This window comes from Phaeoacremonium minimum (assembly GCF_000392275.1).
Source record: "Phaeoacremonium minimum UCRPA7 unplaced genomic scaffold PA7_03_scaffold_560, whole genome shotgun sequence".
Classification (NCBI taxonomy): domain Eukaryota; kingdom Fungi; phylum Ascomycota; class Sordariomycetes; order Togniniales; family Togniniaceae; genus Phaeoacremonium; species Phaeoacremonium minimum.
The window spans coordinates 107,571-133,194 of record NW_006921462.1 but is presented as its reverse complement, the minus strand read 5'-3'; the positions used below and the strand labels follow the sequence as shown (position 1 = coordinate 133,194).

Below are 25,624 nucleotides of genomic sequence, written 5' to 3'. Positions count from 1 at the left end.
TTTTATGGTTTTTAATGCTAATTCGAACGGGGAAGTAGACAAAGAGGTGCGTCGATGAGACTAATAGGAGGTCGAGTATCTCCTATTGCGACGCTCATCTTTCCTGTCCGGCTCGTAATAGTATCGGTCGTCCCGGCTGGAGCCTCTATCCCTATCGTAGGCGCGGTCGTAGCCTCGATCGTAGCTAGTGCCGCGGTCCGATCCGCCATAGCGGATCTCTTTCTCCCTCTTGCGCCGTCGCTGTTCCTCTTCCTTTGACTCCTTTTCCTTGTGTCGTTGCTCGTACTTCTCAACTTGTTTCTCAACGTTCATCATGAGAGTGACGCCCATGAGACCAAGGATGACGCCAGGAACCCATTCGAAGTGATCCTTCTCGAGCTCCTTACGTTTCGCTCTGTGGTGCGGATCCGCTTTCGAGGGACGTGGATCAGGAGGAGCAAATCGTCGGCCCATATTGAGTTTGATGTGGGTAAGGAGTGTAGATTCGGGTTGAGGCAGTATTCTGATATTGATGCTCTAGACGACAAACCGGTGGTTCGTGTCGAACTCTGGTCTCCGAATATGGTAAATAGCTAGAGCGGGTAACAATGTGTGAAGGATCTGTCAATGTATACAGGGGAGATTGATGTTGCCACTGAAGGTGGGCAGGAGTAGTGCACTGAGCAGCGAGGAGGACGATTTTAAAGAGAAAGGTGGTGTGCAGCAACCCTGCACGCCAGGTGTAAAGATCGAGGAATGCGTGGCCTATGGTGAATGCCATCATCGCATCCAATTGGCGGAGTTGAGTGCATCTCAGGGTCCCGGGTGGCAGGGGGTTGGGTATGATGTCACCACCGCCAGGGGACGGGACGAAACGAGTCTCCTCCCCACGGTTGACGGAATGTGTCTCAGCCAAACGGCACCTGGCCCCGGGAACATTTGCCATGTCCATCTGACCACTCGGTAGCAAATGAAATGCAAAGGCACACACACCGCATCTCGCACAATTTCTAAGCGACCACTGCGTTTATTTAAAACCCTGTCATGACGTACCGTATGCCCTTGTTGATGAGCGTGACACAGCAGCGTCACTCAGGCACCGTAAGAAGATGTGCATAACTCTATGCTGCAGCTCATCAGCCACCGTTTAGACGACCACATCCGAACATTGTGATCATCTAATGATGAGGATGTTTGATTTAGAACGATATATCGTGATAGGGCTTATGAGGCTGAAGAGGAATTCAAAGGATCATCATTATTGATGCCTGCTGAAAGTTGGAAGGTAGAGAAACACCTTCGTATTCAGGAAAAGAATGCCATAGATCGTGTCCGCGTGTGCTATGACACTCTCACCTCTAGATACATTCCCAACGCCGTCTTGACACCCGTCTGTATGCGAGGCAGTTTGCACTGTCTGTATCTTAGTCTTTGTCTCGGTCTTGCAGCTCTAAATGCTTGCTCTACGCGGAGCCATTGTGCGTCGCAACGCCTTCTTGGCCTCTGTCTCCTCGATCAATGGAAGCAACCCCTTCTCACGGGCCTCCTGCAAGAACTCCTGGCCATACTTGTATCCTACCTGTGTGATCTCGTCAAATTTACCAAAGTCAAGCGTTCCGTATTCGTCGATAGGTGGCCTCATGTAGATACACCCTGGCATCGTCTTCGCTCGCTCCAACGCGTCGACACTGGAAACATAAGCAAGTCGTGCTTGGATCTCTGCGAGGGTTGGTGGGTTTGGCGTTGATGAGAGTGGATTCCACCGATTCCAAAATGCCCACATCCCAGAGAGTGAGTCTCCGAACGACTGTGGAGTATCGTCATCGAGAGACCCCACATCCACAGCAAAGATAACGTCCACGCCGAGCGACTTCATGTGGGACACCGTCAGATTGTCGATGTAGCCACCGTCTAGGAGCATGCTGCCCTCGTCGCACAACGGCGGAAGCAGACCGGCAAGAGACATAGATGCCCGGACATATCTCCAGGCGTAGCCGCTTGTGTGAAACTCGGCGCGGCTCTTGCTGATGTTGGTTGTGTTACAGTAATACTCCAGCCAGAAGTCTTCGATTTGCGTCTTTCCAAAGGTTTTGAAGATACCTCGATTGAACTCGTGCCCCGTAGTGTATGATGCCGAGGGATAAGTCAAGTCCAGCGCAAACCTCCACATACTGGCCATGCGGCCTGAAAATTTCTTTGCAAGACCGAAAATAGGGACCACATCGGCATGGCGTGCGTATAGACCACCAATGAATGCACCAATCGACGTTCCGCCTATAATGTCGATGGGGATGCCAGCTTCTTCCATCGCTCTGATGATACCGACCTGAGCAATACCCCTGGCACCACCACCACCTAAGACAAGACCTACGGATCTCCCACATAGCCGACGGGCGAGACGATGAAAGTCGCCCTTAAAGGGAGCATCCGGCGAATAGTAGGGGCTATGGCGTACCTTCCTTGATGTATATTTTTGTATCTCTGCTTGCAGAATTTGTACGCGCTCTTTGAGGCTAGGTCCAGTACGTTTTGTTGGAGGATGAATGGGAACAGACTGAGTTCTGAAGGCCATTTGGACATGAAAATGACCACCATTGATCCACATGCGATTTTTCAGCCAAGCTCGTGTCAAGCCTGATATCGAATATCTCTCGGCGTGAAGCAAGACCAGGACTTTTCTTGCGGTTGATTTCATACCCAGCATGAATCGTTCATACTCGCCAATCTCTGGAGAGCCTTCTGCAAGGCCAACAAGAAGGATACAGTCGGCCTGTGTTATGCAGGTTTGCGTCCAGGGTGAGTTTACATTCGTGTCTGGCTAGTCAGCATAACATTCTAGTCTTGAGAGAGCAAGAATAAACGGGTAGTAACTTGTGTTCAGGAAAAAATTAGAGTTTACATTGGCCATCATAAGCTGGCAAGCTTTAGGAATGTGGAAAGTTCTCATCATAACACAGGGAGCGGTATAGAGTAAAGACATGCGCAAGACTTACCCGCTACGTAAACCACCAGATCGTATTTCTCTTCAAGGTCGGCAAGATATTGTGAAAGCCTAAGCTTGCCCATCTTGTTGAAGGCATGCTTGCCGAGATGATTGAGAATAGCGGACTGATTCAAGGACGTCGCTCCGTTGGGAGTGCCGACCTGAGAGAGGGCGTTCATTAATCTGTTGCCGAATTCAACAACGGGTACGCCAGCCGTGACGGGAAGAATTGCGACTGTTCGTAGATTCAACGTCGTAGAGCTTCGATTGATTCCAGTCCTGGAGCCCGCGTCTTTTGCAGTTAAAGCGAGGGTCGGATCATCGATAAGATTCCTCATCCGGGATGCAATGATCTTGGAAATTTTGATGGTGATGTTTGGATGCTCTTGTGCGAGACTGTTGAACAAGGTCCGTGGAAACTTGACCACTTCTGTGTCTCGGATCGCATGTAGGGTCCCAGAGCGAGCAGACTCTGTCAGGACCTCTAATTCACCAACGCTGTCTCCCTGACCAAACTCGCCCCGAACATTCACACCGCCATCTTTTCTGTCCTCCACAAGTCTAAGCCGACCGTTGAGGACGAGGTAGATTGCGTCGCTCTCCTCCGCCTCATGGTAGATGACTTGCCCCGCATTAACCTGCAGCCATTCTAAAGCGAAGTCAATGTGAAGAATTAGACGTGGTAGAATATTGGTCAATCGCTTCGCCATCGTCAACAGCACAATTGGATATTTGTCGACGATTCTTTCAAGAGATGCTCGTGGCAAGAAACCCACGTAGACGTCCGTCTTCGCAACCACATCAATGAAAGATCGGTAGGAAGACACCGTCCCAACATATCCAGCGAGACCACCGGGCTTGACAAGAGCAACGCTGCGACGACTAAGCTTGCCCTTTTTCCGGCCTTCACCAACACTGTCGCCTAGCTCAGATAGAGAGAACCGTGACGATGTGGTGGCAGATCGGCGAGGAGCAGGGAAAGATTCCGTGCTGTCCATGGCCTCAAATGATGATTGATTTGGTGTGTGCAAAATATTGGTCGACGACTCTTCCACTGTAATGCAGATATCAAGGAAGCCATCTACAACATAGTACAGACCAGGATTTCTTTCCCCTTGCTCAACAAGCACGGAACCTTTGGGGAAGAATACTATCTCAAGTTCATCCTTCATGTCATGAGCAAGAGCATGAGCGTTCGGGGTGGCATTCATCGTGATTCCACCTGAGGTCATTGATTCAGCGTCTCCCTCGGTCGAGCCATCGAACGACTCCATGAAACCAAAAGCGTTATTACTGAAGACGGCCTTTTGACGTCTTTGGTCATATGACACGAGACGTGGCGACGCTTCAACAGAGTCAGGGCCTCTTGATGCTGTGCCGCTGGACGTAAGGCCGATGGCCTTAAACATACATTCAAGGATGGATTCTCGGAAGATATTGTCCTCGTCTGCCGTTTCTCGCTTGTCAAGTGAGATGCGTCCATGTGTTTGAGTCGCGAACGGGTTGAAGGATTTTTCTGCCAGAGGCGATACAGTCTGCTTATGAAGTGCATCATTGCTCTGTGGCGGACTAGTTACTGGGATACCAAGGTTGCTTGATGACCTGCCTCCGCTCCGAGATATTTGAATATTTGCAAGCAAATCGCCCGGACCAGGTGTGTCAATTGAGCTTCGCTCATGCGGTGGAGCGATTGTAGAAGTCACGACAGATGTAGGCCGTCTCTTAGATATGGCCTGCAAGACTGCCTCTTTGCGAAGGGTTGACGATCGGCGGCGATGGCCAGCACCGGAGTTATGCAAAGCGATGCCCTTGCCTTCCTCATCTTCTCCGATCCTTTCTCGCTCTCTCTTGAACTTCTCTTTCAGCCTCTCGAGTGGATCACCTCTGAGAAAGTTAGGAAGCTGAGAGGATGTATATTTGATCATATTTCGTTCCGTTTGGAGGACCTCGCCCGTCAGGCCTAAATAATTGTAAGCCGTGGCAAGTGTGACTCGTTGAAAGCGAGACAGGATGACATGGACAATATGGGCCGTTGCCTTTGGATAAATCCTTATCAATCGTCTGAACGCACTCGCAGGTATGATGGCTATTGTGGTATCCACAGTCGCCCTGGCAATGATGTCTGGATGTGCAGAGTTTGTGGCAAGACGTTTTGGCACTGGTCGCTTGCTTTGGTGAGGGTGAAGAGGGGATGCGGCATCGAGAGACATGGGCGGAATGTTGGGCAGTGTAGCGCTCCCGTTAGAAGGCATCCTTGTAGGCCCGTACTGCCTAGGATCAGGCCGATCTCCAGAATCGTCCAACTGTGGAGTGCTAGGAAAAGACACAGGAATGTCATGGGACGACTTTCTGAAGTCGGCGCTCAGAGGATATCTAGGATGACTACGAGTACCAATAGCGGTGTTTGGCTCAGAATTATCATCATCCGTATGCCGTAGCTTGACATCCTCAGTGAAAAGAGACATGATTGTGAAAAGCGAGGACATGGGCGTGCCATTTGGAACCTCTGTGAGCAACTGGTATCGCTGCTGACCAGGGGCATGATTCTCTTCATCTTCGCTGAAGTCTGAATCGTTGTAATTCGAACCTCCTAGTTGAGAGTTCTCGGGCGTGAGCCGACTATTTCTAGCCGACTTTACGAAAATTTCGACGAGGCCGTCTACCACGATGCAGAAGCCTTTCTCTTCCTCCAAATTCAAGGTCTCACCAGCGATCAGTTTCCTGGTCTGCATGCTGCGAGTCAACTCGTGGAACACGGGTCGCTCCAAGTAGCCAAAGATCTTGATAGCGCTCAGAAACTCGTCTAGATAGTTGCCCAGCCCCGACTTGATGCCCTCTTCATGTGTGTCAGGGAAGAGATCAATCTCTGGCTCTTTCCGCTGCGGCTCTGGCGGCAAGCGAGAATACATGTTCAGATAGCGGTAGCGGACTACCCAGCTGACGGCCGAGATCACGAGTGCCATGATCAGCATGAGTGTGGTGGCATTCATGGTGACGGTCAAGCTCGTGGAGAAGAGCGTGAAGAGAAGGGTGGGGATGTTGATGGTGGTGATCTTGAGCGCAAAGTACAGTATGGTCGAGATCAAGTGCAGGATAGCGAGGATGAGCCTGCCGAGCAGTCCGATCCATGAGGACGACTTCGTGGCAGCCACCACCTCATCAGCCCTCGCCGCGGCGGACGACAGAGCCGTGCTCTGCGCGTCCCCGATCATGGTCGAAATGCTCTGCAAGAGGGTATCGCTAAGCGTTGTTGCATTTGAAGGATCCATTCTCAGTCCTGAAGCGCCGAGCTCGACCTCACATGTTGCGCGCGGATATGGTGCAGTAGCACCGTTGAGCACCAGTGATGCTGTTGTGCAGAGTGTCTGGTTGAAGGAAGCTTGAAAATTCCTAGCTGTCCAAAAGCTTGAGCTTCGTCGCTGTTTCTGGCCGAGGTCCCCACATAGTCTTACCTTTTAGTAGCATAATGTTACTGGTTAGTGGGATAAGGTCCGAAATTCAGCAACCTCCACAACGGCCAAGCTGCGCTCGAGACTGGTACCATACTGGTCGAGGATCTGGTCTAGTTGCGCTTCTTTCATTCCAGACGATTAGAAATTCAGGATGTCAGTATGGCTCTTCGAGTCTACCCTATCAGTATGATTACGTGATTTCAGAGATTCGGTGGTAGGACAACGTATCACACTCATTTGGCAACGGTATAGACTTTCACAACCCGTCTTTCTTCGATGGCCGTTCAAAACCAGTCTATGGAAAGGTCAAGATTTTAAACGGATTCGCATGTTGACAATCATACTCATTCATTAATTGACAGGGAAGCAATGTCCCGTGAGCACGATCGAGGCTTTGCTCTTGAACCTCCGTCCGCCAAACGGATCTGATATATAGATACAGTACACAAACTCTGCAGGCCTAGCCCTGAATTGATTGATCCATTCCCCTTCCATAAGAACTCATTCGTAGGTCGTCACTCAAAAATGCACAGAGGTTATCCGCCTTACCACATGACTCACTTGCCACCTTGCCTCAGAGTCTAGTCTCTATCCATTGTCGCAAACAGGGTCGTTATAAAACATCGCATCCGTCGACCCTACCAAAAAAAAACGCCTCTTTGATACGTCTGATGAGCCCGTAAGTCCACCTGACCCATGCGCTGACACAATTGCTGCCGAAGGTGTGTGTCGGAATTGCTTCCCTAGCCTCGCTATGTACTCTCATCTTGTTGCGGGGAGCCCTGCCCAGCCGCTGCTTTCAGTGCGGGAGAGATGCTGATAGCTATTTTCTTCGGGCCGTTCCCTCCGGAGTCTCGATTGCTGGCGAAGCTCTTCTTTTTCCGTAGAGCAGTTGTGGTGCCAGCGTTATGGCCCGCGGAACTGCTGTTGCGTCGCTTGTTCTGCATAAGCTTGCCGAGCTCGTCATCCTCATCATCTTCACGTCTTCGTTTCTCAGAAAGACGCTCCGGCGGGGACTTTGCGTTGATTACGCCAATCTTTGGACTCTGATCATCTTCGTCGGATTTGTTTGCTTTGATTCTGTCATCTTCAGATGAAGCTGGTGACATGATCGCGTCTCCGTTTTCCTCTGGCTCCTCATCAGATGCATAGTCAACTAGAGGCTTCGCTGAAGCCGGCGTTCCGTTGACCGAGGCCGAACCGCTCGCGGGCTTGACGTTCTCATCTTCGTCATCTGACGTATTCCAATATTCCTCCTCGACGGGATCCACAGCTATATGCTCCATCAGGCCTCGCGCGCCTGCATTGGGAGGTCGGCGGACAACATCGTCCTCGGACTCGATGAAGTACGAGTCCATGTTTGTTGTGTACCCCTGGGTTTGTTCATATCTAATGAGTAGATCTCGGAATGTCTCCAAGTAACTTAAAGCTGCGACCTTCTCCCTCTGTGTCTCTACCAGATGCCTGACAAGCTCCTTGAGATTCTCTTTCTTGATTAGCTCGAAAAGATCGAGACAAGCTGAGCAAAGAAGATTGTCCCGCGGTAGGGATCGTAGTAGAACATCAAGAATTGGCCCAAGAGCTGTGACGTCTTTCAGATGCTTGATATAGAATTCGTCTTGCAACGTGACCAGCTGACGGAAAAATCGAATGGCAACTTATTTTATTAGTAAACATCCAGACATGAAACAGTCAAATGGTCTTACCGAGTTGTAAATGCTTCTCGCGACACGAGAGCAGCTGAGCAAAGCGCTGGGCAATGTTGTTTGTTAGAACAAAAAACTTGCAGCGGTTGCCATGCTGCCGTACGTAGAAGCAGAGAATGTCATTCAGGTAGCTGAAGATGCCATCGTTCTGGACAGAAAACTTCATCTCTGTGCGTCCCTCTAGTTCAAGCAACGGCCTGAATAGCTTGACGACTGAGTGGTCATAGAAGTATTGTAGGAAGAGCTCCTGGTTCGGATCGACTTGAGGTTGCGGGCGTCTGCCCTGGAACTCCGGGTTTGCCTTCATTAGGCTCTCTGGCGGCTGTGCTGGGGGATTCGGGTCAAGAAGAACCTTCAGTGCATCAGAGACCTGCGACTTGATGCCGAGGTCAACTTCTACAATTAGCAGGTCGATAAGCGTGTCGGTAAGAGGCGATTGCTTTTCGTGGATTTGGCGGTAGATTGTTTGTCTGATCATTTGCGGATCATGGTCTATCATTGATACCAGTATGTCCGTGGCGCCGACCCTAACGGATACATCGAAGTTCCGAAGTCCAAAATTTATCACTTGAAGCAGCCCATGGGCCAGGAAGTTGTTGTATAGAGTCTGTCGTGCGGGGGGTTGAAGATTTTTGGCGATCGCACAGCACTGCTGTATGAAGAGAACAGCCTCCTTCTTCCTCAGCTGCTCTTCAGTGGGGTCGACGAAAATGCCAAACAAGTCATTGAGGAAGCCACCGTTCGATTGAAGATGTTGAACGATATCAACCTGATTGAAGAAGATGAGAGAGTTCAGCACTGAGAAGGTGGGATCATCCAGAATACGAGCCAACACAACGTCCTTAAGATACTGTAACCTGTAGGTCTGATGAATCTTTCGCCGAATCTGATCGTCCTCGATACGAACGACTTCTTTATATCGGCCCTGATTATTCAACCACTGTCGATGATTCGCCTTATGCTGAGGGAAGTCAGGGTCATATTCTAGAGCTCCTACGACTCCAAGAACACAGTCGTCTGATACTGCATGCTCGATGATTGTGGTGTCATTGAGTAGGAGGATAGTTTTCATGATGTTGCAGAGTCTATGAAGATCTTGAAGGCTTTCGAGGTCTTCGGCCATTTCGACAAGGGGGATGAGCTTGTTAATGTAGTCCTCGTTCATGATGCACTTAGCAAGAGCGTCCCGGCCATTTGCTGACGAGCTCATCATCCGCATATTGTTTTCTAACTCGCCGAGATTACCAAGTTCTGCTGCTGGAAGCTGAATAGCCGTCGGCATATCCATAGCGAGATCGTCGGAAAGACTGTCGTCTATAAATCATGCATTAGTTTGAATGTAGATATTGAAATCCATTGAGCAATCATACCTGGTCCACCAATGGAATTCTGGAAAGATTGCTGGACCCCATTCACAAATTTCCTGTGTCAAAATCGTCAGCAGCGAGGCTCTTTGATTCAGAGATAGATGAGATGTGGGTTGTTACGGACCATATCAGGGCGCAACCTTCGGCTTCCTGAAAGCTCAGAGCCATGTCTACCCCATTGCTGGGTTCAGTCCAGACAATCAGGGTCTCTGCAGCGATGGTTAGTAGCCAGTAACCGTAAATTGCGTCGTGACAACAAACCTTGCTGCTTTTGAAAGCCATCCTCTCTACAGATCCTTGTTTCCAACAATAACCTATCTGGTTGGTCCTCTGACTCCACAATGACCCTCGGTTCTTTGGACTGGCCATCGTCAATCTGAATTGAATGATGATACAATTAGCCTCTACTATCATAGACAACAAGCGAGTAGATGATGTGTCATTAGACAAGTGTATACGCCAGGAAGTCAACGTGGGGTTTGCGGGGTGGAGGCGTGGAACAAGGCTGACACGTACCGGGACGAAGGCAGCCGTGCAAAAACCGGTGCCTCGGTCAAACCAGTCGTTGTTACGCAACTCGTAGACCTTGACCCGTTTCTTGTCGGTCGAGGGATGAGGCACCGATTGTGCCATCATCAAAGGTTGGGGATCCCCCTCGGTCGCGATGCGATTGTAGGTGAGCAGGTCGGGAGCGAGATCCAAGTGTTGCTGCAGCGATAACTCGGTGTCGGTCTGACTGAGGAGTGTGAGTGCCGCCACCTTTGTCGGGAAATGCGCGCGAAGAGGACGCGCGCTTTCTTCGGGTAGGAAGAAGGGGTAGAGGTCGTCGGTGATTAAATTGCAAAGGCAGTGACGTCGGTCGGAGGTTGGAGATCGGGTACTTAAGGAGCCATCAATGAAGGAAAGCGAGCCAACACCCGTGATCCGAAAGATAAGAAACCAATACACCAGGTGCCTTGAGAGTTGCCTATGCTGATCAGCGAGGCCCGTCACGAGCAGTCGTGGTTGGGTTGTGGCGCTGATTGCGATGAGGTCTTGCGATGGTGAGTGTTGGGCCGACCGAGAGAAGTTCGCTATGACCCGCCGCGCGACACCATACTGCATTGAGTGGCCACCCGCCAAGCTTAGGTAATCACCTTAGTACTGCGGCTCCTTGCCTAAATTTATCGCGCGCTTATCCTTACTATTCGTCCCTGTCACCCTTTCGTCTCATCTTTCTGCTGCGCTTCACATGTCAAAAATGGCACAATCCATAAAGAGAATTCCAGGCCCTTGGTTCGAACCATGACGACACAGGTCTCTTGAATGGTTCCATCCACTCAGCCTCCCCATATGTGCCGGGTGATACCAGCCACCCTGTTCAGTTGACTACATATAAGTTGTTCTAGCATCGCTATTCAGTCTTAAGAAATGAAAGCAAGTCAAACGGCTAGCTGTGGCTCATCTATTTCAATAAGCTGCCTAGTAATACCACAGATTTTATTGACTGCGGGACAGATAGCCTGGATAACTGAACGCAGAGAACATCATCTGGCTTGGCTATCGGGGTAACACACTGATCTTGATTCCAGAAAGTTCGAGTCGTGCTAAGCTGAAAAGCACCGTGTATCGATTTTTTTGAGGAGCAACACGCCTTGCGCACATGATATAACTTCCAAGATTCAAATCACTAGACTGTTCACAACTCCTTAGGACCCGACTGCTGGGCTCCGAACATGAGACTGTAACCTGTCTCTCAATAATTAAGCGATTCTCTATTTTGAAGGTGATTACTAGTAATGAAGTATTGTTCTTAATGTTGACCATCGTTGCTATGCTATAGGAAGCGGACGTGCCTCCGGTTCCGCTATTAGTAGCAACCTATGTTCGCAATCCGTATGAAGCTGGTCCGAGAGATTCTAGAATTCTTTGCAAGAGAAGACAGGGTTCTGTGCAACACTGGTTCACTCTAACCTCTGGAGTGAGTAATGACGGTGTGGCTTGTTCAGAGCTTGGGGGTTAGTTATTACATGGGCAAAGTATGGCCGTACACTTCGTAAAACGTGCCACATTGTTTCCCGGTTTACTATCACGCTGTGGCCCCGTATAGTTCTTTGTGCTCAACTGTAACATAACACGCTCTGTAGTGCTCCCAGCCAACGCTGCCTGAGCAACAAGCGAAGAGACTGTCCCAAAGCCATGTCACCAACTTGCTTTGAGTCATCAAGCAGCTATCTACCTGTGCGAGTAATTTGCCAAAAGAGAGTAGGTTATAAGCAACCAACTTGTTGTCATTGCCGTCTTTTCGATCAACACTCAACTGTCTTCATGGTGTTAATTTTCAAAGTGTGCACCTCTACCACTTGAGGTCTCAGGTGGCGCCAGGGTCAGGTCTCAGCGGCTAGACGGAGGGCAGAGGCTCTGCAAATGGAGAGTACGTACTTTTTGGTTGCACAACATTGTTTAAAGTTAATAAGACCAGCAAGCAGACTATGCGACCTTCCGAGGTAGGAGGTCGGGGTCGATACTCTATTTTGTAGGGAGTGCAACATGAAATGGCATCACTGCGGTATCCTGGTTGTAGTAGTTGCTGTCCTGGACAGCCAGCCTACCTAGGTACCTGAGGTAGGCAATCCAGACGGTCTTTGGAAAAAGGAGAAGGAACATCTCCCCACGCTGCGTCTGTAATCACGGCTCACGATAATGGCCATGCTGAGTGAGGGGCGGAAATTAGCGATTCAATATTGGCTGCTGACCGCAGCTCTACATGACCATTCTCTTTGATTAATCCCGATGCTGAGAAGAGGGACAGCTACAGCCTACTATGCAGTACGTAGTAAGACACCCAGCTCATCCAACATATGCCGGGCCAGCCCCTGTCAGAATGAGGGCCTAGGTGCTGCCCATGACCCCATGGTCCCCTGGTAGCAACAAGGTCCGCCTTTCTGTGCGCGGTCGAGAGAGGAAAGGCGGGCTTGCAGGGAGGCTCAACCATAACAACCTTACCCCTGTCCCGGGCGCCAAGGGCAGCTGCGATAGACCACAGCTTCATGTAGGAAAACGCCACACGCTCCTTCTTGCTAGGAGGTGATGCCATTTATGGAAGGGGTAGCAAGATTGGGCTGCTTCTTTCCAAATCACAGCGTATCTCTCGGGGGTCGCGCTGTGGCTGCCTCTCGCGGCCGCCGTGGGTTGCTACCACAGTTTGCATTTGGCACAAAGTTCGCACAACCTACCCAAAGGAACCCTCAATCTCCTTATCGTCCCGGCGCTCCATTCTGCCACAAGAAGCAGAAGCAGCAGAGAGGCCTGGAGAGATCGAAATGAATTCGGCTAGACACTGTCGGTACACCAGAGGCGCCGCTACGAGACCACGCTCGTTCTCAGTAGACTATTACAATTTGCGGCGGCATAGGAAACGCCGCCGGTCGTTTCGGAGGCGCCCGATGCTTTGCGACCGCAGAGTGACCCACAGTCAGGACGCTGAAACATTTGCGACACCGCTGTCTCCAGAATAGTGTACGCTACAGCAAGCTGCGGACTGAGGTGCGTGGGATCACAGATGAAGTGTTTGGTGTGGATTATGACGAGCGTCGGAAGTTCAGCAGATATGGGCCCCTGGTCATTGGGTGGTTTTGCTAACATTCGAACTAGCTAGCATTCACATCTCGGCAGCTAAACTTGTTCGAATAAAGTCTTCGCTAGGCTGACACGGCTGCCCAGGGGCCTCGGACAGTTCCACGACGCATCCACTGACGATCCGGGAATTACGGCAGGGCTTAGGCGACCTAGCAACCCTAGGGAATTCTAGCGAAAGACAATGGCAATGGCAAAGATAAGGTCCCCATAGAGCATCGGAAAAGAGACCGCCAGGAGAGGCTCAGGGTGGGCGCTAGGCCAGGAAACGTGGTAGCGTCCAAGACTACGAGGTGAGCGCCCAGCCCAGGAATGTTCCCGCCGTCGATAGTGGTGCAGAACGACGACTATTGACGAATAGACATGCAATCAAACAGCCAATATTTGATCTTGGGCCCAACTCAATTCGTCCGTGGCCACAGACTTTTGTTCAGCTACTGAATGTTGAGCGGAGCACTGAGCTTGAGCGTCCAACCTCTTGCAGAACTCCTGCAGCGTAGAAGCTCGACAGCAACGATGATGGGGCCACCTAGCGTTGTCACGATGTGGATTTTTATTGCGCCTTCGGGTGCTTCCTTATCTCTACTCGCACAAACTTTAAGACATGCGGGCCGTAGCTGACCGTTACGAGCAAGGCTCCGAGGCCAGCGAGCCTCCCAAGCATAAGCTTTCGGAATCAGTGTTTTGGTCCATCAACCTCAGTTGTTGCCCCATTGAGAAACCGGCAGCGACCTGCAGGTTTCAAAAAATTTCTCAGGGCATCAAGCATGGCCCATTCCTTTCAATATACTGACTAGATACGGCTTGGGACCTAGAAAAGCCCCTGTACGGACGAGGTGCGGCTGGAAATGGCGCCTTTGGGCCATGTCTGCCATGCATCCGAATAGAAGTATCGGGACCTTAAGATACGTCAATCATGCCCCAAAATGGACAAGCAGGAACCCAGTGTTAGGTTCGAGATCTGGCTATCTCCCGCCTCAAGGTACGAACGGCCTGATGTGATTCAGGTACCCCTGGCACAGGCGTAGTACTAGTACAGCCTCTGAATACGAGAAGAGAGCCCACTTTTGGCACTCGTTTCGTGGACGGTCCTCCACGGATGCATCAACATCCTCCGTTAGGCCTACCTATCAGAAATGCGCAAAGAACCAAGGCCTGCATATTGGAACCGTCTTCCTGCTCATCCGTCATCTGTGTGTGTTGGCTCACAGCAGGAGGCAAAAGAATCATTACGGTAACGACAGGACGAGAGGTTAAGGCACGGTGAAGAGCTTCGAGCGACAACGACTGACAATAGACGAGTCTAGCCTGACGAACAATCCAACGGATTTCCCAGACTGTCGCTAGCCTACGTCTGGCGAAGATCTCTAGGTGCCATCCGAGCGTTTACTTTGCGAGGTTTCCGGTGTGCTTTGTCACAGCCATTAATTGATTTCCCATCCGATGGTTTTCCAAGGACCCCTGCTGGCGCTCTTCCAGCTCACCGGCCAAGAGACAGGGTATTGAGCGACAGGGATGCTTGAGCGAGCGAGGCCCCCGCGTGGCTATCTCTGCAGTGCAACACAGGAAAGTCGTTGCCAGTCCTCTGTTATGCCCCCCTCATAAGGCAGAAAGCCCCCCAAGTTGATCATTCCTATTCTGAGCCTCTCCTTTTTCTTTTCTTGAGATAAAAAGCCAACGCGGGTCGCAATACGATATATTACCCAGCCTTCGGGACTTGCATCTCGGTAGTGACTTGTCCCCGGCCTCTTGGGTGAAGCCACTTTTCGGGTACATCGACGCCAACCTCTACTGAAGTCCACGTACTTGGTGAGCCCGCAATCCGAGAGTTTGCTTCCAAAGTCAACGGCAGGTGGTTCCACGCGAGTTTCACCTGTTTTGCCGGGATCGACTCTTGTCCGCCTGCTTGGTTATGCTTCTCGAACAGTCAGGCGATCCATAACTCGGGGATCCCTCACCAATTGACCGAAGGTGTCAGTTTCTCCGCTTATAACCCCAACCTTACGTACTAGCCATTTAATCCGCCGGCCGTCCACGTACTTTGGATTCTTCCTTCTCGCCCACTCATAACGACACGGGTTCGGCCATTCGGCAGACTAACGGGCTGTTATCCTCACCGGCTATCATATAATATACCTTGCAGCTGCTCGGTGGCCAGGGACACCCCTCGTATCTAACCAAGTCCTCGCGAACCATATTTCCACATTTATCCCCTCGCCTGGTACATACACGGCAATACATATTTTATCTGTCGTGCCTGTCTTGACTTTCTTTTATTGTCCACTACTTGACGAATTAAGCCGGTGCACCGGTCTTAGACCTGATCATTCACCATGTCGGTCTTCTCACTCATCAAGAGAGGCCGCCAGGCAGCGAAGGAGCACAACGCCAAACAGGCTGAGAAGCAAAAAAAGGAAGGAGAAGCTATTCCTTATAAACACGTCCCTACACATGCTGCCGTTGATGCTCTGTCCGGGGCACCGTCGAGTTACAGACATGAGGACCGTCCAAGAATTCTTGAGGCACATAGGAGGAGAAGTGCCATGGCTGCAAGTAGCATGGGCATGAGCAGCATGGGATCCTTTGGACCAGGTTCAAACCCCGTTCATATGGGCATGCCTCGTGTCAACAGTGCACTTTCTCACGTATCATACCCTTCCAACTACGCAAACCCTGTCGTTCAGATGCCGAGGACCTACAGCTATAGTAGTGTCCAGCCACCACAGGGCTGGAGCCACCAGGGAGGAGAGGTCGTCTACTCATCCGGAAACCAGAACGGCATGGGGTGGAAGGGGAAGGAGGTTGAGAGACCTACAATGATTGATTCTGGGCGGGCTAGTCGATCATCTAGCAAAGGTTCGTTGACATCAGACCGTATCTGTCCACCACAATCGCTCACACACATTGCAGCAAACTCCCCCGTTGGTAGCTCAAGCAATTCCACCAGCTCTCAGGATGACCTGGAAATGAAGCCAGCTCGACATGCCAGCCAACCCCCAGCGAGCAATGCCCCTGAAGTCAAGACTCCGCAAGGGGAACACTTGCATCGTCTCCATCCTCAGAGCCGCAGAATATCGGATCCCCCTGCCGCAAACGGATACTTCGCGCTGCCTCGAAATGTGTCCAGTTCGACTCGGCCTTCGCCATCTCGTGCATCGAGCAGCTCGATGATAACACCTGGAATTCCCCCTGTCCCCGCTCTGCCACCTATGCAGTTCGGTCCTCTGACAACACCTCCTCTTTCGACAGCTATGCACGCTCAAACAACCTCCACTGCTACATCAGCAACTTCGTTGACGTTTGTTCAAGGCAACTCTACGCCCAGCCCGAAAGCCTCTTTCATGATGCCAACCCCGGCATCTGTGCCGGAAGAGATCACCCTGTCGGATCCTATTACACTGCCACCTGTGGGCACTGCTATCACAACGCCGCCTCTGTCTCACAAGAACCGAAGGATATCTAAATCCACGAGATTCACAGAACTGGAAACCATCAACTCCCACATTGATCCGCCTAAGCTGCCAATCAACGAGAGAGCCCGACCGATCGCGGACAACAAGACCCTCCCGACAGAATTTGACGAGTCCAGTTTCTCTCTACCGCCTACACCTCAGGAGCCGGTTGTGGTTGCGATGCCACAAAAGTCTGGCAAGCTCAGCAAGGCCCCTGGCGCGAAGCTAAGCAAGAAGAACCGTTGGTCGCTAAGAAGCAGCAAACCAACGGCGGTGGCGGTCTGAGAGCCCGACGGGTGCAGATCACTCGGGAGTCTACAAGACACCAACTCTTCCCATTGCGGGATTATCGACATTCTCGGTTCCTTTTGTGCGGATTTTTCACGAATAGGTGCGCGGCGTTCCTGGGCTTTTGGCCAAGTTTTGTTGGTGCATTCGCAAACCAGCGCTTACTTCAACACGACTGTATTCATCCATACTAAACATTTGAGCTGAACATACACATTACACATGACATGCCGCCATTTTCATATGTGTCTACCACATTTACCTTCATCATGGCGCCAAAAGCAAATATTTACGGGGAGCCTCCGCAGCATTCTTCCAGTGTCTCGACTGAGTCGAATAGGGACGCAATGCGTTTGGGAAATATAGAATGGGACTAGGAACAGGAGGGAACACTTGACTGCCAGTACTACTACCAACCAGGTTGAGAAAAAAACGTCCTAGGTTGTGATACGATTTTTACGATTCATGGGAGGATCTTAGACTAGGAGTTCTCATCAACGCCGATGATTTTTTATCTTTTTAATAGCGTTCTCGTGTCAGGAAACACACGAGAAAACCGTCCATCATGGCAATTCAAAGACGTCATTCATCAAGACTATTATCTCTCAAGTGCCATTCTAATGTGCCGGGTTCCAGCATCGAGCAGTCTTTTTGGGGGTGACCATTGTCTGTACTAAAATAGCAACGGAGCAGAGGAACCCACTGTGGCGCTCACCATGTTTGCACACCAGACGCCGTCGCCCCGGGGGATGCGGGCTAAGCGTCCGTAGTTTCACACGCCGTTTGGCAAAGCTCGAAAAGCTCGCAAGGACCACCACGTTTTCTCGACTCTTTTCACCAGATCCGGATAGCAGGAGTCGAGGCGGACTCGCTGGCTCTCTTCCTCTCTCTCTCTCTCTCTCTATCTGTTGAGCGGAATAAGCCTGAGCCGGGTTGAGAAGCTTCTGCAACTCAAGAAGCCTCAACGTGCGTGAGAGAAAGCATGCAAGTCAATAGCATGCGGAGTAGGAACATGATAGTGAAGTAGAGAAAAAAAGCAACAAAACAATGTATTGGTGGCTGCACCTGCGAGACATGCTCTGAGTTGTCAAGCTGAGGAAGCCTGCTGCCGCCGGGGAATTTACAGGTCAGGTGGCTTCAGTTGATGCGAATTGACGAGAACAGCCACCAGAATGAGACAAGGCCCAAAACCAAGCGGCAGGGTGATGGAGGAGACAGGATTGTCTCAGACAATGGCTCAGGCACAAGAGACACAGAACAAAGTTTGGGGGTCCTCCTCTCCCGTTCCGTTATCATGACTTCAGCTTTCCCTTGTCTCTGGCGTTGTCACTGGTGGCTGCTCGCCTCGCTAACCCAACAACTTGTAAGTGGTGGGATGGTGTGAACCTCCTCTTTTCACCCCCTCTTTTTATTTTCTGGTTTGCTCTCAGCCAAGCAGGCGGTGGCCGGGCCAGCTCACAACACACCATTCGCCGGACCGATCGCGTTTCGCCCACTGGATCGAGCGAGTTGCGTGCTGGCTGCTGCTGCTGACTGCAGCCTGCAAGTAACTTGCATTGCGTGGACACTATCGAGCTTTTTAACTCTCCGAGGCTCAAAAACCTGCTTGGGCCATGGGTCCAGAACGGCCCCTCGACAGAGTTGACACAGACGGTTGCTGGACAACTTTCGATCCAAGTCCGTCGCTGGTGTGCAAGCTGCGTATAAGTCCCATCGACCGAGCAGAGCCTTTTGGGACCACTTAAACATTTGGCCGAGCCCGCCCCCGAAGCTATCCGTTGCAGACTACTCCCTCTGTGTCTGTGCTCGCAGTCCAGGTCCTAATAAGCAAGAAACTCCACTGACGAAACGGTTTCCGGAAGAGTGCTGAATGCCCGTCTTATGCCCATTCCCTCCGAGCTGACGGGGCCAAGGCCAGGAACAGGTTTACGAGATAGGGTATCACCGCGCGGTTATCTGTGGATCGTTATGCTTAATACCCTTTGTGTCGCATCCACCACTGGCACCCTGAACCAGTCTGATCATCCCCTGGAGGGGCGCAACTGATAGCGGTCACCCACTTATGATTGACCGCTAGCTATTGGGTTCCCGTGTCACCATTGGAGTCATAACAGCTTCCTAAGATCGACAGGGACTCTGTCCGTGGGACCCTTTGGACTCTTTCTTGAAAAGGATCGTTGGAACGCATCGTAGCGAACGCGTGCCAAGGCTGTAGCCCTGGGCCTCTCATAAGAGCGTAATGCTCACTTGCATCGCACATCGCTTACATCTGATGCAGGAATTCCAGGGAAGTTTCCAGAGCCTGGCAGGGATGAGGGCAAGAAATAAGTTGGCTGTAGATGGGCACTCCGCGCACTCATCTTGCTGGTGAAAATACCACTCGATAACACTTCTGGCTTTGAGTCGCCGGCCCTGGCCTCGTTCCAGGATACCAGCTTGCTTTGATGCCCTGGTCCGTTGCCGTCCGCGCACTGCACACCGAATCAGCCCATCACAGATGTGGCGCCGCCGTTTCACACATGGCATGGCCAGCCGGGAGGAGGTTGGCAACTTGGCAAGCCAAGGTGTGGTTGCGTGCAGCATCAGTCATTTCGCTCCGATGACAAGGCAAGTCGAATCTGGTGAATCTGGCCGGTGTCCGTCGCTCGTGACAACATTCAGTCACCGTTGCGTATGCCGGGTCCGTTTCAGCCTCCGTCATGCTCCCATGGAACCGTGATTTGCAGTTGTGACAGTGTCGACGGGCCAGCCCGAGATATTGATGCTTGATAGGGAATTAGACATCGTGTTATTGGATCTGGCGCAGACACTATCTGTTCCTTGGCAACCGCCAGCCGTCACGATAGTGGCTGTCTGGGCGAAGCTGAGCTGGCCAGCCTTGCCCAAAGACGACTCCCGGAGCTCCGAATGTAGTATCGCTTCCGCTGTCATGGAAGTGGCTTCGATGGTTTGTGAAACCTTCACTTATTTGCAAGAACTCTGCTCCTAGTATGCCAAGACGGTTTGGTGGTCTAGTCTTGTTGCAGAGAGGTCTTCGGTGAGACTAAAATTGCAGTGAAATGCATTACCGGAGGCCAATTTGGCTTTCATTGGCGGAGCATACTGAATTACAATTGCAAAGGTTCACCACAGAGTCTAAACTAGCAGCGAAGCCGCAGCAATTATGAGGTGCATGCCCGGGAGCAGTGGTGCAGAAGGAGACTAACCAATGGTATTTCAAACCCTTTCTTCGCTCGAACAATACGATGGTTCTTCTGTCATTGATGTCGACCCCGTAAGGCCAGAGCATCTTCGGTATCTGCGATATACCAATTGTTTATTTTCTTTCGACCTCCAAAACATTGATCCTCTTCAACCCGTTGCACACTGGCACGTTGGCATAAGGAAAGACGAACTTGTCAACCCATTGATATTGTTGCAGACCCCTCTGTTACTACGACGTTCACTACCAAGTTGGCTACCACAGATCATGTGCACATCAGGTGGGTTGAGGTTCGTTATCAAGAACAAAGTGCACCCGTACCCTCCTCTCTAAGAAACATGGCAGTGTGAGAGGCAGTAGAGCAATGGCAGTCGAAAGAGCGAGAACCTTAGACATGTCTGCAAGAAAATGCTGGCAGCTCTCACTTAGAGTATGTGGATAGACAGCAAGAGGCATACGGAACAGGAAGACATGTTTCAATCTAATGGGGTGTGAAGCCGAAATATGACGAGCTCTGCCATAAATAAGTAGCTGTCAATAACACTAGCAGGCAGAATCAATATCCATCGCAGGTTGCCAGCCATTTGACCACGAGTCCTCGAACTAGGTCAACAATTAAGGTACAATGACATATCCAGTTCCCAATGCATGTTGTCCATGAACAAACAGGAGTATCTTCAGATAAGCTCATGCCGAAACCTAAACAAGGTCAATAAGACACAGAACAAAATGTCATCTGGCCTGGCTACAGAAGAACAATTCAAGGCCCTCCGGGGCTACTATCGACTCCGGGTTTTGCCTGACTGTTTCTCATGCGCATGGACATGCCTCCACTCCGTGGGTTCGGGTTAACGAGGAGCGACCCTAATCAGGCAGGGGCGAGGGGATGCAGCTTCCCAGACAGCCGAATATATCGCGAGACACGCGTGATTCCCAACTAATTACCCCGGACTTTTGAAAACCTGGGGTCGAGACCAGACACATGCATGTGTCCTCAAGCGGGGAATCTCCAACCGCTTACCTTTTCTGGACAGCCAATAATCACAAAAATACACATGATACAACTCAAAGGAACGTTTAGGTACCGAAATGGATGGGCGTTTAGAGGTAGGGCCTCTCTTGCCTTAACCACAGTAGATATCAGTTGACATCTTCAACCTGTGGTTCTGGTGAGTTTCCAGACTGGGCGGTGGTGGTTCCACTGATTCGGGACCAGCGTTGTGGTTCGCACCGGCCCGGATGAGGAGGGTCCGCGTGCAAACCTTCCCAAGTTGTCATGAAGCCCTTCCAGTGTATCGTGGTCTCGCCACAGTCTTGATTAACAGGCCTCTTAGCATACGTGGACTGCTGCCCAAATGGACATAGCATGCAGGCTATGCCACTACTATTCCCACAAAAGGGCAAGTCTCGAGGGCATCGTGTAAATGGGACCCGGTGGCGGTTGAAACTTCCACCGCCTTCCCCGCAAACAAGCATGTGGAATGGTAATTATCCCAATTTCAGGGTCCTCCCTCCTATCCCGTGAGGCTTCCAGCCGTTAACCAGTGACCCACGCCAGAGGTCTTCCCCCACTGTCGGGAACCTTTTTTTAGCGGGTAAGGTGGGCTTGGTGGGGTAATCTGCCGTGGTATGGGTACCACTTAGTGATCGACAGGGGATCATCTGCCCTCTCATTTGCCAGCCTTGTACAGCTCCCATTTCGTTGTCGTGGCCTTTCATTCTAAGCCTCGTATCCTCCATCGCCATTCTTCGTCAGCTTCTCTCATCTAACCATTCACAAACAGTTGGTCGCTGTGTCTTCTGCAGTGCCAATTCCAGTCATTCTTTTTCTCATGTTCACTTGATTTGAATTAGGGTATCCGGCGGCCCCTAAACCGCACATCGGCAGCCCTGCGTTGGGCCTCTGACCACAATGGCCGAGCCTCTAAGCGCGCCGTGGCAGCTGCTCGCTCATCTCTACGACGCAGCTAGGGATGCACCATTCTACATCCTGCTCCTAATATTCAATGCGATCATTGTCCTGGGCGTCTTCCTTGTAAGTGACCTCTCTGGCTCTCCAATTGATACCATAGCTCTGACAATGGCCTTAGATCTACCTCACCCTCCACCTCATTGCGCCAAAGCCCCGCGCCGTCCTCCCCTCCGAAAAGACCTACATCACCACAACTCCAGATGGCAGCGTCAGTGCGCCCCGCCAACTGCCCTGCTGGTTCGACCGCTGGCTGGCCGAGCGCCGGCTCAGCGAGGCCAAGACCGCCGCCGGCGAGGACGTCTTCTCCGTGCCCGACACGGGGTCCATCGAGCCCGCCCAGGTGGAGGTGAGCGTCGTGATCCCCGCGTACAACGAGGCGCTGCGCATCGAGCCGGCGCTGGAGGAGGCCGTCGCATACCTCGACGCCAAGTTCGGGCGGCCCGACGGCGCGAACAGGAACCAGAAGCGCGTGACGAGCCCGCTGACGCCGCACCGGCAGGTGTTTAGGAGGCCGCCGGCGAAGGAGGTGTCCGGGTACGAGATCGTCGTGGTCAACGACGGCAGCACGGACAAGACGGTGGAGGTGGTGCTGGAGTTCTCGCGCAAGCACCAGCTGCACGACGTACTGCGGGTGGTGACGCTGGAGAAGAACCGCGGCAAGGGCGGCGGCGTGACGCACGGGTTCCGCCACGTCCGGGGCGAGTACGTGGTGTTTGCCGACGCGGACGGCGCGTCGCGCTTCAGCGACCTGGGCAAGCTCATCGAGGGCTGCGAGGACGTCGTGGACGGCTCGAACCGCGGGGTCGCGATCGGCAGCCGCGGCCACCTGGTCGGCAGCGAGGCCGTGGTCCAGCGCTCGGCCCTGCGCAACTTCCTGATGAAGTCGTTTCACTTCGTCCTGATGATCTTGACGCCGCCGGCTACATCTCGCATCCGGGACACGCAGTGCGGCTTCAAGCTGTTTTCGCGCGCCTCTTTGCCCCACATCATCCCCTACATGCACACAGAAGGCTGGATCTTCGACATTGAGATGCTCATGCTGGCTGAGTCGGCACCCGCGACACCCGTGCTCGCTATTGACGGCACCGTGATCGGCATCAGTCCGGGCATTAAGGTGGCAGAGGTGCCTATAGACTGGCATGAGGTGGAGGGCAGCAAGATGAGCCTGGTCAAGGACAGCATCAAGATGGCTATAGGCCTGACTGTGCTGCGAGCTAGCTGGATGATGGGTGTATATAGACGACGACTGACATGATAAGACCAAAAAAGCAATCCGTTCTCATCTAGACTTGGCTGAGCATAGCATTGGCAGGACATCTGTAGATAGATTCACAAAAGACTTGCCTCGCGAACAATGTGAGTAGTCCGATATTAATCGTGTGCGTGTCTTCTTATTGTCTTCATTAATATTACGATTCTACCCATATGAATATGTACAATCATCTTTAATATGATACAAAAATTCCCATGCATTTGCGCCAGAGTCAGCTTGAGGCTCGTAATAGAGCAACGACTCTTTGGATCCATCGCTGGAGAGACCAATAGGGGCCTTAGACGCTCCTCGATCCTTCGACGCCTGAAAGCGCCACCGTGCAACCCGAGCCCAGCCTACTGGAACTCGCGATAAATGACCGGCAAGAACACAACACACGCCCTCCAGAGAATGAGGATGCCGTCAATGATCGCGATCGGCAGCTTCAAGAAGCCAAAGACGCTGCCGCCCATGACCTCCAGTGCGTGCAGCCAGATGGCGAGGAACGCAACGGTGAAGAAGTGGGACGCCAGTGTGAACGGGCGGTGCAGGATGCCGCCCATCAACGCAACAGGCTCATCTGTCATGCCTCGCTGGAAGTAGTCGAAGCAGCCGATCTTGAGCGCCGTCAATTGCGGGTCCGACGCCGCAAAGAGGCTGTACAGCGCCATGGCGAGCGTGTTGATGATGGTCGACAGGCTCTTGCGCCGCCAGTGGAACTCACGCATCGCATTGTGGATAGCCTTATAATCGCCCAGATTTGGAATGTCCTCGAGCAGCTCCGTCAGCACGACGGCATCGTTGAAAGCCACAGTCATACCGCCGCCAGTCAAAGGGTGGCGCATGTTCATGGCGTCACCGAGGACAATCACGCCTGGATGTTGTATCTGTTTTGTCGGCGGTAGGTAGCTGTTGGGCATGCTCTTTGGGATCTTGCCGTCCGCAAGGGCAGCTTCGACGCTTGGCTGGACGTGTTTGGGCAGAGTGGGCAACACAACATTGCGGATATAGCCACGAACGCCTCCCTTCTCCGGCGACGCCTCCGGAATCTTCTCTGGTACATCAATCAGAGCCCGCGTCTCATGTGTACCGATCTGGTAGAGGAGAACGGGATACGCCTTTCCGATGACGACGTGACCGTAACCTTCTGGAGGGAAGGGGCAATCGATTAGCTCAAGAGCGTAGAACTTGCTCTTGACGACAGGCGTCTTGCCAATGTATTGCTTTCGGAACTTAGACGCATAGCCGTCCGCGATAATGGTCAGCTGGCCGAAGAAGCAGTCGGGCTTCTTCTTTCCCGTGACTGGATCGGCAGTCCTGGTCTCAACACCAAGAATCTCGGGGCCTGAATCGCCTTTAATCGTCGCGGTGACTTCGGTCTCAAAAATGCTGATATTCGGGTGTGCCGCGCAGGCCCTTCGCAGCTGCATGATAAACCGACCGTGGTGGAAACCCCTTCCTTCTGGCCTCTTGAACTTCTTCTCGGAGTGTGCTGAGCCATTGGCTTGGGGATTCGACACCTGTACATTGCCCGCATCATCGAGTCCTGGATATGGGATCACCACGTCTGTCCCATTGAACAGCACATGATAGCCATAGCAAGGAATTGCATCAATGCCCTCCAGGCACTGTCCTAGGCCTAGTTTCCTCAGTGCTATACACCCGCCCGGCTGCAGGAGCTCGCCAACAATCCTGTCGGGCTCGGACATCCATCTCTCCAGCAATATTACGCTGCGCCCTTGTCTAGCCAGTGCATATGCAATAGCGCACCCAAAAACGCCGGCGCCTACCACAACCACGTCTCCCTCATGATATCTATCCCGGCGTTCCGCGCGGGGGTCGACCGACTCGGTATTGATCGTCATAGGGAAGAATAATGCAGATTTGCTTGTACGACTGTACTGTTCCGGATAGGGGTGTTGCGGCTGAAGCAGCTCAGGTAAGAGGCTCTGCGCAAGTGGCGATTTTGACGTCGTAGATACAAGAGTAGCGGCCGCCTAGTAAAGGGTCCTAACCGTTGAGGGGGACTGTTGAGAGAAAGCAGCGAAGGCGGTACAGTAGACAGCCGCGGCGCGATCAATCGCAGGGCAGACGGGAGGACGTCGTCTTAATTGAAATTCTCGCCAATCAATTGGCTCGTGGCATGTCTTGTCGTCGTGAAGCAACCCTTGAGGAAAAGGCGGCCTCGTATCGTTTTCGACTTTGGGGTGGATTTGTTCATGTGAAATTAGTTCCGATCTTGACTGCTAATCGTTCCATTGCGGATATCGCCGCGTAGGCTCGGCCAATCAGCAAGGCGCCCATCGTTCGAAGCCACTGACCGCCAAATTCACATGTCATTGGTATCATTCGATTT

At 52.0% G+C, this 25,624-nt stretch overlaps 5 protein-coding genes across 5 annotated transcripts; 1 reads left to right on the top strand and 4 right to left on the bottom strand.

Moving 5' to 3' along the window:
- Positions 1 to 60: 60 nt before the first annotated feature.
- Positions 61 to 453, bottom strand: UCRPA7_7908 (hypothetical protein; the record flags this gene model as incomplete). The annotated part of the gene is made up of 1 exon (XM_007920428.1): positions 61 to 453. The coding sequence occupies one exon, from the start codon at positions 451 to 453 to the stop codon at positions 61 to 63; it is 393 nt and encodes a 130-aa protein (XP_007918619.1).
- Positions 454 to 1,429: 976 nt separating this feature from the next.
- Positions 1,430 to 6,427, bottom strand: UCRPA7_7907 (putative lysophospholipase nte1 protein; the record flags this gene model as incomplete). Its single annotated transcript, XM_007920427.1, has 3 exons — positions 1,430 to 2,346; positions 2,973 to 6,341; positions 6,415 to 6,427. The coding sequence occupies 3 exons, from the start codon at positions 6,425 to 6,427 to the stop codon at positions 1,430 to 1,432; spliced, it is 4,299 nt and encodes a 1,432-aa protein (XP_007918618.1).
- Positions 6,428 to 7,166: 739 nt separating this feature from the next.
- UCRPA7_7906 (putative suppressor of mek1 protein) lies at positions 7,167 to 10,123 on the bottom strand (the record flags this gene model as incomplete). Its single annotated transcript, XM_007920426.1, has 6 exons — positions 7,167 to 8,071; positions 8,121 to 9,434; positions 9,491 to 9,543; positions 9,612 to 9,696; positions 9,749 to 9,863; positions 10,004 to 10,123. The coding sequence occupies 6 exons, from the start codon at positions 10,121 to 10,123 to the stop codon at positions 7,167 to 7,169; spliced, it is 2,592 nt and encodes an 863-aa protein (XP_007918617.1).
- Positions 10,124 to 21,956: 11,833 nt separating this feature from the next.
- UCRPA7_7905 (putative dolichyl-phosphate beta-glucosyltransferase protein) lies at positions 21,957 to 23,271 on the top strand (the record flags this gene model as incomplete). Its single annotated transcript, XM_007920425.1, has 2 exons — positions 21,957 to 22,079; positions 22,135 to 23,271. 2 exons carry the CDS (start codon positions 21,957 to 21,959, stop codon positions 23,269 to 23,271), a joined length of 1,260 nt encoding a protein of 419 aa, XP_007918616.1.
- A 353-nt stretch (positions 23,272 to 23,624) lies between these two features.
- Positions 23,625 to 24,698, bottom strand: UCRPA7_7904 (putative squalene epoxidase protein; the record flags this gene model as incomplete). The annotated part of the gene is made up of 1 exon (XM_007920424.1): positions 23,625 to 24,698. The coding sequence occupies one exon, from the start codon at positions 24,696 to 24,698 to the stop codon at positions 23,625 to 23,627; it is 1,074 nt and encodes a 357-aa protein (XP_007918615.1).
- Between the last annotated feature and the right edge of the window lie 926 nt (positions 24,699 to 25,624).